The 15,430-nt window shown below is 34.4% G+C and overlaps 1 protein-coding gene across 3 annotated transcripts; it reads left to right on the top strand.

Moving 5' to 3' along the window:
* Positions 1–1,450: 1,450 nt before the first annotated feature.
* On the top strand, positions 1,451–15,181 carry ferry3 (FERRY endosomal RAB5 effector complex subunit 3). 3 transcript variants are annotated; one of them, XR_013819878.1, is made up of 15 exons: positions 1,451–1,495; positions 1,939–2,122; positions 2,246–2,391; positions 5,019–5,200; positions 5,901–6,000; positions 6,099–6,220; positions 6,635–6,741; positions 8,216–8,413; positions 8,515–8,643; positions 9,545–9,616; positions 9,689–9,891; positions 11,989–12,046; positions 13,068–13,135; positions 13,741–14,770; positions 15,012–15,180. XR_013819878.1 is itself a non-coding variant. In XM_079859457.1 (14 exons), the coding sequence occupies exons 2-14, from the start codon at positions 1,945–1,947 to the stop codon at positions 13,831–13,833; spliced, it is 1,656 nt and encodes a 551-aa protein (XP_079715583.1). In that variant the 5' UTR covers positions 1,451–1,495; positions 1,939–1,944; the 3' UTR covers positions 13,834–15,181. The 3 variants fall into 3 exon arrangements, 2 of the variants coding, with proteins under 2 accessions (XP_079715583.1, XP_079715584.1); XM_079859457.1 differs by having other exon boundaries at positions 13,741–15,181; XM_079859458.1 differs by lacking the exon at positions 1,451–1,495 and adding an exon at positions 1,498–1,605 and having other exon boundaries at positions 13,741–15,181.
* Positions 15,182–15,430: the final 249 nt, after the last annotated feature.

Below are 15,430 nucleotides of genomic sequence, written 5' to 3'. Positions count from 1 at the left end.
GAAAAGCTTTTTTTTAAAACCTATTTATTTTTAAAAAACGTGTGAAGAAAACAATGAAAAATATTTACAGCATGCAATTTTGTCAAGATTTGCAAAAAGTGTGAAAATATTATGTTAATATTATTTGTTGTATACTTTTTATTATTATTATTTTTAAATATATATATATATTAAAATGGCTGAATTTATGTGTCATAGCCTAAATAGTATAAATAGTAAAAAATAATAATAAAAAAAAAAAAAATAATAAAAAAAAAAAAAAAAAAAAAAAATATATATATATATATATATATATATATATATATATATATATATATATATATATATTTTTTTTTTTTTTTTTTTTTTTTATTATTATTATTATTATTTTTTTTTATATATATATTTTTACTATTTATACTATTTAGGCTATGACACATAAATTCAGCCATTTTTCTCCAAAAAATACTTAAAATGTAATTTCCTCAACAGAATGCCCTTAAACAAATCAAATGAGATGTGGTGACAAATGTTTGTGATTTTCAGAAAAGCTGACAAAATCCAGAATTCTTGTGTGATGCCTCTATGTGCTGGTTTTATACCAGTAAAATATTGATTATAATATCAAGAACACTAAGCAATTACATTACATTACACTACATATCAATTTTCTTTCAGTTCCATTTAGTCAAGTAGGCTTTTTTGAAACTCAGGCCACATGATTATGTGATGATGTCTTAATTTTTTCCTCATGACTAAGTGAAAAGAGACAGTGCCGTGCGTGATTTAGAGGCTTCAAGAGACAAAAAGCTCAACAAATGTGTCACTCTACCTGTAACTGATACAGCATGCATCTTTAATAGAGGTCTTGTCTATGTAACAGAGAACAAATCCTGTATTCACACCTCATGCTTCTGTTCAATGACAACAGTGTCCCATCCTAAATGATACAGTGACACAAAATACTACTATTAATATTACACTATTGCAGCACGAATGGAATTTATATTATTCAGTGGACCATTTAGGTCCTCGAGTGCCATTAGGCCCACACAAAGGCCTATATCCTATTAAATATATGCTACTCTATTAATTATTATCTTAATTAAGATAGCCTAGTATTATATCTGATAAACAAGTCAAAGATTTCAGGCCTACATGTAGACAAACATTTTCATACTGGCCTACAAGAATAATCAGATTTTGTGTGATTAATAAGCAGCAAATTTTTTTTTTAAAAATGCAGCAATTCACATTTTTCATAGCATATAGGTCTAAGTAATCGATTTTTGCCTGTAAACTGTGCAGGAGAGGACTCAAATATTTTATGTTTTATTGCTAACTTTTGGCCAGTATGTTGGTCTGAAATAAGAAATGATAATTATTGAGAAATAAATAATTATAATCGATTAGTTTAATTTTTTTTCTTTTCGACAAACCTCCTGTCGAGAAGAATCTGCTGTTACCAATTGCACACTAGCTGATCAGCTGACAGCTAGCCGAGTAACAAGCGGAGGTAAGCCGGAAGTGTCTTTCAAGCAAATAATATTGAACAATTTACTGAAAAATGCACGAATAATAGCCGTGTATTTCAACCACACTTGATTTTCAAACATACTTGAGTTTGTATGTGTTTTTTTAGTCTTCTGGGACGAGCTTGTTTCCGACCACTGAATTTATTCGTGTGATGTAAAACAATGTGCTTAGTTATGAACAGATATTTTGCATCCATATTTTCTGTATTTATCTAACGAGAATTTCTGGGTACATCACGACGGCAGAGTTATTTGACGTGCTTATCCATATATTACAGTCTCAGTCCATCTCTGCAGAACCTATGGCTGTGTCTCAAAACCTAGGGAGCTGCCCTACTAGACAGCATTCATAATAGTTATGTCTGTATCTGTCGTCTATGCTGTAAATCCATTATTTGTTTGTCTGTCTGTCTTCTGAATACAGGCTAAGATGAGGAAAAACAAAGGGAAAACCAATACAATTGAAAAGGAGTTTGTGTTTGAGTTTAAGGCAGGAAAACATCACTGTGTCCTCAAAGTGCCACTTCAGTTCCCACTCAGAGAAAATGTCAGTGATCTTCATGGGCGGATCATGCTGCTTCATAAAATCCCCTGTTTTGTAGAAAATGGTAATGTATTAACATTTATTTGAGCATGTATCAGATTCAATCCTCAGTTTATCAACACATTATTTTCAAATCGTGAATATGAATTACTGTGTAAACCCTCTAACGCTTCTGCTTTGATTTTAGACTTGAAAAACAGACTCGTTAGTTTCATAGAGAGGGAAATGTTAGCGGATTACGACCGTGAAGCAGAGGCAGCCTTGCAGAGACTCACTACTGGAGAGGTTGACGTCAACAAACTTACAAATATATGGGCCAAGGCCTATTCTGAGGTAAGAGCACAGTCTCAATCTAATAATTAAATTATTTCGGTATTATTTCATTCCTTCTACATCTACACCAGCACCACTTTAGCTTTTAATTCTAAATCAATTTCCCTTTATTAAGTATATGTCAAGTCACTTTTATTTACATTATGCTTTACACAATACAGGTTGTTTCAAAGCAGCTTCACATTAGTAAATCAGGTCAATTTTGAATCGAATTCAATTTAATCTGTTTAACAGCTCTACAGATGTTAATAGTGGCATTATATTTCAGCTTTAATTTAGTATGATGATTCAATTTCAAATCATTGTTTCAATGTTGCAAAGTTCATTAATTATTAATCAAGTTATGATAAGCAGCTCAACAGAAGGCAATAGTGCCATTACTCAATTCAATTCTGTTAAATGTTTATTCAGTTAAGTTTAATAACAGTGTGTATGTTGCAAAGTTAGTGTCATAGATAGAGATGCACCAGCAGAAAATTCAGGTTGTGCTTGCCGAAAACCGAAGCCGATAAATAAATAATAACCAATTAACTAATCTAATTAATGTAATAATCAACACTCAACTAGCTAAAACTGAGTTGTACAAACATTTAAATTACAGTTTTTTATTAACAGAATTTTTCTAGTTAAGTTTGTTGGTGAAATAAACCTTTAAACGACAATAAACTGTAATAACTTGTTTTCATGACAGATTTATTAAAACATACAATAAATAGGCTAATGAAGTCTTCACTAACAGGTTAAGTAAAAACTGAACACAGTCAAAACATGCAATCAGAGAAGTGATATGGAACTGTAATGCGGTCAAGACCTGCCTGGAACTACTTTAGCCGCGCGTTTCCCTGAAAATAATTGCATAGCTTAGAGCGTTCATCAACCAATCAGATTCAAGCATTCAACTGCCCTCTAGTATAAATGTCTATTTCGGTCACTGATTTCGATCCTCCAAATCCATTTCGGACTGAAACCGAAAATAGCTACTGAAAGTTGTTGTTTTTTCCGGAAAGACATTTTGCCAGCTGAACAATTGTTATGTTTTTTACACAACAGTACAATGCATTAAACGCACTGTAATTCTATCCCTTACAATCTCATTTCCATTCCAGTCAAAAATTAATTATGGCGCTATGCTGATTAAGGTCCATTACTCAGCTCAATTATTTCATCCGATAGCATCAATGCAGTTAAATCAATTGAATTACTCAATATCAGTCGTCTTTTAATTTGCTAATTTGTCTTTTAAACCAATAAATCACACTGGCTCTGCCCACACAAATAATTCCTTTGAAACAGAATATCTGTCCTATTTCCACATTTAAGAAGGTCAGCCCGACCATCTGCATTAGCACTTCAAAGTATTGCAGTTTAAATTCTGCTTCCACTTGCTCCAGCAAACTTATAAAAAGAAAGCAGAATCCGCCCCCTCCCTTTTCTATGAAGCGCTGATGGCTCACAGCTATGCACACAGGATAACCATTAACATTTTACAGCAGCCATACACAAATACACATGGATGCTCTCCAATCTATTTCAAGCCCATCAAATGGCCTTTTAACGACCACCTGGTTGTTTGTGTAAAAAGATTCTTATGGTTTTATTTATAGCGGTTAATTAAGCTTCCAGGTCTTTCTCCATATACAAAATATGTAGGAAAAAGTTCATCTAATGTATAAAAATAGGTTACACAACCTATTCTTTTATTTAGAAAAAAATATGAACTATAAATATTAATAAAAACATCAAGATTTAAAGACCCCCGTGGTAAAAAAAAATTGAGTTTTTAATGTTGTTTGTATGTCTATGGGGTGTTTTTACTATGCTTTAAGACAAACCATGTGCAAATTCATAAGTCAACTCCATTGCAGCTGAGTATTTTCTCCTTAAAACTGCAATATAGACAATATAGCAATATAGCGGTTGAATTATGTATATGATGTATATTACGATGTTATGATGAACTATATGTCTTTCTCCACTGACGTTCTATGGTGTTCAAAGCGTTTCTGACTCAAAGCTGTCTGACTCTGCGAACGGGAACATGGTTTATGTAACATATTAGCAACACATTATTAGCTCTTTGAGAACGTAGTCAAGCCAAAGGCTAATCATATCAATTACCGTTGTAGAGAGCGATACATAACACGCATTACCATTCTGATACATCGACTTTTGTTGACGAGCCTGTATAGTTCACTCTTCTGAATCAGTTTTTGGTATAAACATTGATGGCTAAATTAAACCAATATTTCCACTCGCCACTGTGTAGCATTTATTACAGTTGATCGAGTGGATCAGGAAGTCCGAGCTGGTGTGATTGAGTGGAGACAGGGACAAATTTTCATGGCTCAGCATATACGTAATGAATCATGGGTGTAGAGTTACATTCAAGCTATTTTAAGGCATGACAATATTATTTTCACAAATTTTGATTATCTAAGATCAGTTTTAATGGATACAATTATTGACTGCAGGGGGACTTTAAAACAACAACAATCAAAAGCATTTAGGGAAATCAATTTATGTAGTTCCAGTAGGTGACTAGTTGGTACAGAACAAGTAGTCAGCAAGTCGATTACTCTTGTGCCACCCTGGTAAGTGTGTCTGTTCTGTATCATTTCTGTGTGTAGACTACACTGGAACATGCCCGTCCTGAAGAACCCAGCTGGGACGAGGATTTTGCGAGTGTCTATCATGAACTGATCCACTCTCCAGCCTCAGAGACCCTTCTCAACCTGGAACACAATTACTTTGTCAGTGTCTCTGAGCTCATCAGCGAGAGAGACATGGAGCTCAAGAAACTTCAGGAGAGGTTTGTGTGGGAGTTTGCAGCGAGATGGAATTCTGTTTTATGAGGCAAAATGCCAGGGAGTGCAATTTGGATAATGAGCTCTGAACGTAAATGCAGAATGTCTCCATATTCAGTCAAAAATAAGTAGTTTTGTTTAATTGCATAATAGGGCAGATGGAGTACTTTATTTGTGTACTTTTTTTTTTTAAAGATAATGATTATATTAATTGTTTGAACAGAAAACCTGTGACTGAAATGCAAGTCAACATTTGGACACAACTTTATTCTTTATTATGACTTTTTTTTTACATACATATGAAACTATTATTTCTTTTTAATATATGCACTACCATTTAAAGTTGTGGTGTTAGATTTGTTTGTTTTTAAAAATAAATCTCTTATGCTTGCCATGGCTATATTTATTTGTTTAAAAATTTATAAAAAATATTTATTTATTCCTGTGATGCAAAGCTGAATTCTCAGTTCTCAGTACAATTGTATATAAATATAATAATACATATACACACACACATATATATATATATATATATATATATATATATATATATATATATATATATATAACACTTACTTTTATGTTGATGTGATTAATCGTGATTAATCGATTTGTCAGCTATATATATATCTTCATAAGAAACATGTCCAAAAGTCCAAAACTCCTACTATGAAATAGATGAAATATTACAATTTGTCTTTACAGACAGGCTGTTGAGATGAATAAAGTCATGCAGGAGCTGGGAAAGAGTTTGTGTGACCAGGATGTGAATACCGTGGCTGCCCAACACTTTGATGCACAGCAAGTAAGACCAAACTGTCAGTCAGATTGAAACAAACTATAATAATGCAAAACATATGAATGACTCCAGATTCTTCTGTTTGGTGTTTTTGTGATGGGAAGGTGCTAGAGAACAAGTGGGCCAGTGAACTGAAGCATGTCACAGGCATCCAGAAACACGAGTACCAGGAATGGGTGATGAAGCTTCACCGGGACCTACAGAACCCCAACAACAGCACAATAAAGTGAGTGAAAGAGAAAGATGTAACGATAATGATGGCATTAAGATTATGAATCCTTGCCGAGGTGATCAATGATTGTGTCAGGTGGTGAAGTGAATAGTAGTAGAAATCAGACACAGAGAAACTGAAAGCTGCCCATGTGCGAGTAACATCCTCAAAGAGATTCTTCTGGTTCTGATTTAGGAAATTCTGCCTTAGACATTTCATTCACTTGACTGTGAATGTTTTTAACACCACATTAGATGCGGTTTCAGTTCGAACTGATTCTTACTGCATCCCCGCTTTGACACATTGACACCGTCTAGCACATGAGTGAATAGTGTTACACTTGAGCCAACGGCAAAACAACTGTATTTATCATTGTGATTGATGGACGGCGAGGAACTTTAGAAGTTGAGCTTGTTATTTGTGTTTCAGCGAGGAGATCAAGGTGCAGCCCGGTCAGCTGGGGGAGGCAGGGGAAGCGGGGGCTCGGCTCTTCGAGGAGCAGCGACAGCTGGAGGAGAGCTTCACCATCCACTTAGGTATGGCGTTTCCTTGGAAACATTGGGCGCTACAAAACTGCACATAAAAATACCCACATACAACAAACCAGCGCGGGGATTTACGCCCACTTCCAATGTGTTTTCAGTCTGCCTCTCAAGGTCATTATTAACAACGTTTTGATCATATGTAGTGGACATGTTCAATTAATGTTTGACCAGAAAGGGTCCAAATGCATTTTGTCTCGATTTAAAACTTCTTTTTGTGAAATGTTTTGCTTGCAATATTCTTTGCCTTTATGTTTGATAATTTAGTATCTAAATATAATGACATTGATGCACATTCATGCATTTTTAGTTGTGATTTAACCAAATATTTTTCGGGCCATTCTACATAAGGATGCACCCATTTTAAAATTCTGGGCAAGAACGTAATCTAATAATTGAAATGTAAATTCATGGCATTCAAATGAAAAGTAATTTTAAATAAGTGTTTTATAGAGTTATAAAGTCAAATTGTGTTGTGAGATATAGCTAACTTTCTCGCCATTGAGTTTATATCTCAGAATTCTGTGTATATAACTCGCAATTGCGAGAAAAAAGTCCTTTATATCTTGCAATTCGAACTTTATAACTCGCAATTGTGAATTTATATCTCACAATTCTGACTTTATAACTCGCAGTTCCAAGAAAAAACATCAGATTTGTGATCATATTTGAGATAAAAAGTCGCAATTACCTTTTTTAATTTTTTATTCTGGGGTGGAAACAAGCTTCCATAGACTTTAGATGCCACAACACTATAAAGTACAGTATAAAAATGGACATACATTTTGAGATTAGCTACAGATTACATGTAACAGTGTTATTAAAATATTAGTGTTAATAAATATTAACTAAAATGTTAACTAAGTGAGCATTAGAAGACATATCATATATCATAAATATTTGATATCGAACCAGTATACACTTCTGTTCAAAAGTTTGGATTCAGTAATTTATTTTTTAAAGAAATATAAATACTTTTATTTAGCAAGGATGCATTAAATTGATCAAAAGCGACAATAGAGACATTTATGATGTTTATTTCAAATAAATGCTGTTCTATTGCACTTTCTATTCATCAAAGAATCCTGAAAAAGGTTGTTGAAAACTGTTTTCAACATTGATACTAATAAGAAATGTTTCTTGAGCAGCAAATCAGCATATTAGAATGATTTCTGAAGGACCATGTGCCACTGACTAATGAAAATTCAGCTTTGCATCAGAAATAAATCGAATAAAAAGCAGTTATTTTCAATTGTAATAATATTTCACAGTATTACGTTTTTACTGTATTTTTTATCTAATAAATGCAGCCTTGGTGAGCATAAGAAATTTCTTTCAAAAACATAAAAAATCTTACCGACCCAAAACTTTTGAACAGTAGAGTATATCCAATATTAACCGCACATCAAAATATTTATTTTTAAATAAACAGATACAAAAATATTTTGCGTATATTTCTGTCTTTCAGGGGCTCAGCTGAAGACCATGCACAATCTCCGTCTGCTGCGATCTGATGTTCTGGACTTTTGTAAGCACCGTCGGCACAGCAGCAGTGGGGTGAAGTTACGGCGACTGCAAACTGCCCTCTCGCTCTACTCCACATCGCTCTGCGGCCTGGTGCTGCTGGTCGACAACAGAGTCAACTCGTACAGTGGCATCAAGAGAGGTATCATATCTAATTTGTAGCATTTCGTTGCAAAGATAAACAAAAGTCAAAATAAAAGACAACTAACATAATAACATCTTCAATTGTTCCTATGACCTCAGACTTTGCAACAGTGTCTAAGGAGTGCACAGACTTCCACTTCCCCAGATTGGATGAGCAGCTGGACATCATCCAGCAGGTGGTGCTGTACGCACGAGCTCAGCGCAGCAGCAAGCAGAGAGAGCAGCCCGGTGAGTGACACAACAACTGTGTGTGTGTGTGTTTGTGTCCGTCCAAAACCAGCACCTCTGCATTGCACCATCGCATATCCAACTTCATTCCCACCACGAGGAAGAGTTCAGTTTCATTCGACAGGGACTATGACAGGCTACAATGAAACTTGATACACATTTTTTTTCAAGATGCACAAATGTTTTGGCAGAAAGTGGAGTGCACTGGTACAGTTTAACTGTTTGTAATAACTGTTGCATATTTAATTACCACAGTGAAAGAGAACTCTTATTACCATGATAATATCTTTTTTTTGTTTTTTGCTTTTCGACTTTTGTTAAGTAATTTGCAGTGAATTTAAACCACTGAGATTCAAATTCTATTGTGTGGTAATTGGTACAATAAGAGACTTATTTTAAAAACATTAAAACATCTAAATTATTCCAAACTTTTGACCGGAATTTTATATACATACAGGGGTTGAAATTTTTATACATATACATTGTATACATATATACATTTCATCCCAAAATCAAAAGGAAATTACATTAAACATAAATGTATTTATTTATTTAAATTAAGCACATCATCCCAACCCAATTCACAGCAGCCTGCTTTTTTTTATTATTGAAATAAATATTTACTTTTTTGGTGCCTTTAGTGCGTTTTTTTATAGACATTTTTCTGCCTTATTTTTTTTTGTATATGAAAACTAAGCACATTTTCTCCCAAATTCAATTACTATCATGCAAATAAAAATTGTATATTATTTAAATTGTAAATTGTGTTTATACATTATTTTTATGTGTGATGATTAGAATGGAAAAAAATTGTTTAAATTTATGATAGTTACAAACTCAAAAGTGAAGCACAACATATTTGGATGCATTACACTAATACACATCTGATTTTGTTTTATAGAGATGACAAGAAATGGAGGAAGTGAAGACAAAAATAAGATCATAGATAGGAATTCCTCCAATATCCTCCCAGGTAATTTGAACATTTCCGTATGCTTTTAGCGCTTGGTTTGATTAGTCCTAACATGCTGTGGTTTTTCATAAGGTGAATTCTACATCTCTCGCCATTCCAACCTGTCTGAGGTTCATATTGTCTTCCACCTCTGTGTGGATGATAACGTGCGTTCGGGGAACATCACAGCGCGGGACCCGGCCATCATGGGCCTGAGGAACATCTTGAAGGTCTGCTGCACCCATGACATCACCACCATCACCATCCCACTGCTGCTGGTGCATGACATGTCTGAGGTAAGAGTAGATAGATGACATTTCACTTCATTAAAGAAAACATTTTTATTGCTGTACTATTTTGTAAACATTTACAAACAATGAGTTATGTTTACATTGTTACAATTCATGTCTGAATTCCTAAAAGTGTCCAAAGCCTGAACTTTTGAGCCGCTAGACACAATTTTGATTGGAACGTCTGTAAAAATTGTAGTTGAGGACTTAAATATCGTAGGGTGTTCAAAAACCCAACTGAGCCTCAACTTTTCTATTACTGGAATCTATAACAATCTACATTCTAAGTGTGTTCCAGAGCATTCTGCTGCCAACTACCATCATTAAGATGTTTTTGTGGGAATGTTGGAGGCTTTGGCCCTTTACATTGGCATCTAGTTCTAGAACATGCAAACAAGCAGCCAAACAAAACAAAACATTCCATTTTAACCACCTGCGTCACGCTACATATATCTGATATATTTGCTCTCAAGAAGCAAAAAGCATTTCTGTTCACTTGTGATTGGTGTTCCTATAATTCAGCATGCATTTGTTTTCCTTGAAAATGTTGCTTCATTGTGCACGCTTAATTACTGTAATTTATTAACAAGCCAAAGCATGTGATCTGGCTTGCATTGATGTGTGGAAAATGAAAAGGGCCATGTCCTATTATGCAAAAAATTATATTCTACTTAAAATATGAACACATAAATAAATAAAGAAATCATCATTTTGAATCCTAGAGTAAATTTAGGTTGTGATGGGAAATGCTTTGCAAAGTTTTCGAAGCAGTTTGAAACTGGTGGTGCCTGCTGGTAAAAACGGTGTAAATGCAATGAAAACCCATCCAAAACGTGCATAAACACACGTTTTACAATCCATTTGCAAATGTATCTATTAAATGCAATAAATCATTTAAAACCATTAAATATGAAGTGTCTGTATAATATAATATTTAATAAATTGTAGGGCTTGTTTTATGGAGAGCTTGGTTAATCAGGCCAATAAGAGACTTTTAACTTCAACTCTTCCTTATTATACAAATGTGTCATTAAAAATGTCTACAAATTCATAAAACTATGGTTCATGTGTTCACAGAGATCATTGCCCCCTAGCAGCGAACCATTGAAATTTCTAAATGTTTCGAAACAGTTATGACATAACGAAGCCTCGTTAACTAAAATCACGTGACTTTGAACGTTTGAAACATGTTGCGAATCACTGGTTCAAAACGAATGATTTGCAAGGGTTTTGAAGCTTCACAAAGCGCCAATCACTAAATTTAGGCATCACAACATTAAAAATGGATTTTTTTTTTGAGATGTAACTTAACTGTGAGTGAGCATAAGGTGACAGCAAAGGTAATTGACAATGTAAAAAAGAGGAATATGCATAAAATATTCAATATTAGGCAGTATATAACCAATGTTGACATATAATTTAAATAATGAACGATAACCAATGTGGTGCCGAGATTTTGTCCTGATTAAATTGAACTCTTTAACTTTAGGTTAAATTTTAACTTGGATGCTCAACCTCAAAACTTGTCATCTAATTTAGAAATAGTCTGTTTTGGATCAGGCCGTCTGGACTGACCAGAGGAGTTCTGGGTAAACGAAAGCCTCAATCACAACAGCCTCTCTGACCACAGGCCGATGTTGAGGAATGTTCAGTGTTCAGGAAATGTTTTTCATCTGAACAGGAACTGTGTGTTCTCCCAGCCAAAGGCCAAGGATGCTTATAAGGCTGAGGTCTTAAGCCCTTTTGGGACAGGATTCGTTTTTAGGACGTACATGTCTGTAATGTAATTGTTACTTTGGACTTCTATAATGTTTATCGTCGAATGTCTGTAGAAATCGACAAGATAAGTGCGACTATTGCATTCATATTGCTGTTACACAGAAATGTCTCATCACAAAATGATCTATAGTAAAATATTAAACGTGTGACATGAAAATGAAAGTGAAATTAATTTGAGATCTGAATAGTCCTTATGAGAAGTTGTTGTAGTTCTTCACTTTGTGGAAGTTTTTCTCTACAAAGAGTTGTTTGGTACTTTTGCATCCCGGTTAAATATTATCTCAGTCACTGATTTGATCCCTCTCTTCCTCCTCTTCTGTACAGGAGATGACCATTCCTTGGTGTCTGAAACGAGCTGAGCTGGTCTTCAAGTGTGTGAAAGGTGGGCATGCAAAGAGCACAAATGTAGAATGTGCAGAAACTGCCATTGATTATCATATTCTATCAATATCCTTTGTAAAATACTTTAGTTGAAAATATAACCATCCCGTTTAGTTGGTTGTGTAAGACCAGCCTTAATGTGGATATTTTTCCCTACTAGTAACAAATATCTCTATTATGTTTTTTTACATTTTCAACTTTCTTTAGTGTGTAATGTTGCTGTTTGAGCATGAAAAAGGTCTGCAAAGTTACAAAGCACAAAGTCCACTCCAAAGGGAGTTATTCTCTATATCAGTAAGCACTTGATTGTAGTCTTCAGTTTTCTTCTGGGAATGTACACGTCACAACATTCCTCATTTAAATAACTCCCGTAGAAGGCATATGAGTTGTGTTAGTAATGTGTTGAATGTTTTGGTTATGGTAAGGGGTGTGATATTTCTGAAACCCATTTGAAGTGGTTGACTAATCAAACACACTGGTCCAGCTGACCAATCAGAGCACATTGCGCTATTCGGAAGGATTGGCTTCATAGAGACAGGAACTAATCAGAGCGTTACTGACAGACTGGGAAGAGAGGTGCTGCAACAATATCAAATATCTGAAAAATAGTGTTTTTTGATCATTCAAGCTTGAAAAACTATTCCTGTAGACCCTTAAAAACAAAATAAACACTTTGTAAAAGAGCATAATATGGACTCTTTAATATACTATTTTTTAATAATATTTTGCAAGACATTACATTATTCTTTACATATTATTTGGGAAGAACATTTTCAAGTAATTTCCAAGGTCAACCCTTTAGAGGATAAAGCATATAACAAAACAAACAAATAAAAAAAATTAATTGTTTACTTTTGAGGGTCAATAAGAGTAGTATAATCAATCAATTTAGTAGAGTATTGTTGTTCATATTTACTTATCTTCTGTGTCAAATAAGAAGTCATTTTCTCCATTATCTCTACTTAAAACAATATGATAATGGTAAGAATGCAAATTGAGTCTTCTTTGCTTTTTTTATTTAGGTTTTATGATGGAAATGGCCTCCTGGGATGGAGGAATCTCACGGACTGTTCAGTTCCTTGTTCCACAGGTTAGTTTTAGCCTCATTGACAGTACAACAGTGTCTTTTTTTATCTAATAAGTGACTATTCAGGAAATTTACTGCCAGTAGAATAAATAAAGCATAATATACTAACTGTAATCTCAAACAATAGTGTCCATCGGTTGACAAATGCTTACAGGCTTAGTGGACTCTTCACATTCACAGCTGCCTGTTTTACTCTTTAACACCTTTTAAAATAACTCCTCTAAACTAAACCCTGTTGTCTAGATGCCGAACACACTGTATACTTACACTGTATATATGTGTACACTATCATTCAAAAATATGGGGTCTGTAAGATTTGTATGTTTTTGAAATTTATCAAAATACAGTAAAAACAGTAATATTGTGGAAAAATTAATATGTAAAATATGTTTTCTTTTTGAAAATATTGTAAAATGATCCGTCAGAAATCATTCTAATGATTTGCTGCTCAAGAAACATTGTGAAAGTCTAACTTTTGGTCAATTTAATGCAAAAAACATACTGACCCTAAGCCTTTTACTAAAGTCATTTACTAACAGTTACATTGTTTAGCAATTTATTAAAGAATGTGGCATCAATCTGTCTTTCTGATTGTCTTTTACCATCAGAGTATCTCAGAGGAGATGTTCTACCAGCTGAGCAACATGCTGCCTCAGATCTTCAGAGTCTCCTCGACGCTTACGCTAACGTCAAAACGCTAAACACACACAGCACACCTCAGCTGGTGTCTTGTCACTTTTAGGTTCTTAACTTTTAGAGACGTACAAACCGTAAGCTGTTTTGATACGCACTGTCATGTGATCAACACAATCCTGTCACAGGAGGCTTAGCTCCATGGCCTGATTATTTCAGTCATGAATTTTCCCTGGAATTCATAGATCTGTGCATTCCACATATCAGAGGGAAGAGGGCTGTGATTGCCGTTCACCTAATGCTGCATGGGGAAACGCCATGGGTAATGCCAAGACAAGCTGTGTGTTTGTGCTGCATTGCAGTCAACCACCTTTGGCCTCTTGTGTCATCATTCCTCTCCACAAACACAAGATGGCGCTTTATTCGGTAGCATTTACATGTAGTTTGAGGTAACCAAAGCTGCTGATTCCAAATGTCAAATGAAACCAACCTTCCAAGCAATCTAAGTGATTTACCATGTGTTTGTATATTAGGTGCCAGTTGTAAGCCCTGGCATGTGTGCAGTTATATTTGAACTGTGTAATCTTTGGAAAGTGGGGCATTTGAAAACAGTATCATCTGTTTTTTATTGTAAATCTTAACAGGACTCTAAAAAATATATACATACATAATATTAATCAGGTGAGCAGGAAAGATTTTTAGAGCCACAAAGAAAATCTACATATTAACTGTTTTCTGTTAAGTCTTTTGTTGAATTTCCCCTAATGAGGATATTACCATATGAAGTAGCAAAGTAGGGCTAATCTGAGGGTTAAAGCATTTGCATCCATATTAGCCTTTTGTCTGATACTACTGACGTGCTAATTATACGTTCATTGCTAAATGTAAATGCTTTGTAATTAAAGTACACTTCAATTAAACTCTGAAATTGACTATTTGATAATGCCAAAGTTGTATTAAAAATGTGTTGGTTTAGTTCAACTGCAGGTCTGCTTCCTTATTATTGTAATTAAATGGATCATTTACCCACCCTCATGTTGTTCCAAACCTGCGTGAGTTTCTTTCTTCTGTTGGACACAAAAGAAGATATTTTAATGAATGTTGCTAACCAGACAGTTGATGGTAGCCAATGATTTGTATAGTAGGAAAAAAGACTGGAAGTCAATGGCTACCATCAACTGTCTGGATACCAACATTCATTATAATATCTTCTTTTGTGTCCTACAGAAGAAAGAAACTCATGCAGGTTTGGAACAACATGAGGGTGAGTAAATGATGACAGAATTTAAATTTTTGGGTGAATTATCACTTAATATACTGGTATATACTTTTGTATACTTTCACATATGTGTATGTATGTATATGTGTGAAGTGTAGAAGTGTATATATTTATGTTCGTGTATATGTTTTTGGTCAACAGGGTTTCTTTCATTCTTGGCAAAAACAGTACAAATATGTTATCTTTTAATTTGATGTATGAATCAAACAGGTCACGGAAGGCCAACAAAAGTTCTAGACTGTTCTGCTGTCCCTGCCAAAGTGAACTCAATCAGTCTCTAATGGCCCAGCAGTCTCGCTGTCATTGGTGCTCAACTCAGAGAGCTTGTGCTAAGGAAATGTGTCACCAAACGTCTCACATTCTTAGTATCAGTTAGTGTCAGAATC

The sequence above is a fragment of the Squalius cephalus genome (assembly GCF_949319135.1).
Source record: "Squalius cephalus genome assembly, chromosome: 23".
NCBI lineage: Eukaryota > Metazoa > Chordata > Actinopteri > Cypriniformes > Leuciscidae > Squalius > Squalius cephalus.
This window is presented reverse-complemented; position numbering and strand designations above follow the sequence as displayed.

Bases quoted from the DNA above. Each gene is read 5' to 3' on its own strand.
- ferry3 (XM_079859457.1), top strand. From the start codon at position 1,945: ATGAGGAAAAACAAAGGGAAAACCAATACAATTGAAAAGGAGTTTGTG. The intron at 6,742-8,215 runs GTATGGCGTTTC...TCTGTCTTTCAG, and splicing joins GAGCTTCACCATCCACTTAG to GGGCTCAGCTGAAGACCATG. The intron at 9,617-9,688 runs GTAATTTGAACA...GTTTTTCATAAG, and splicing joins TTCCTCCAATATCCTCCCAG to GTGAATTCTACATCTCTCGC.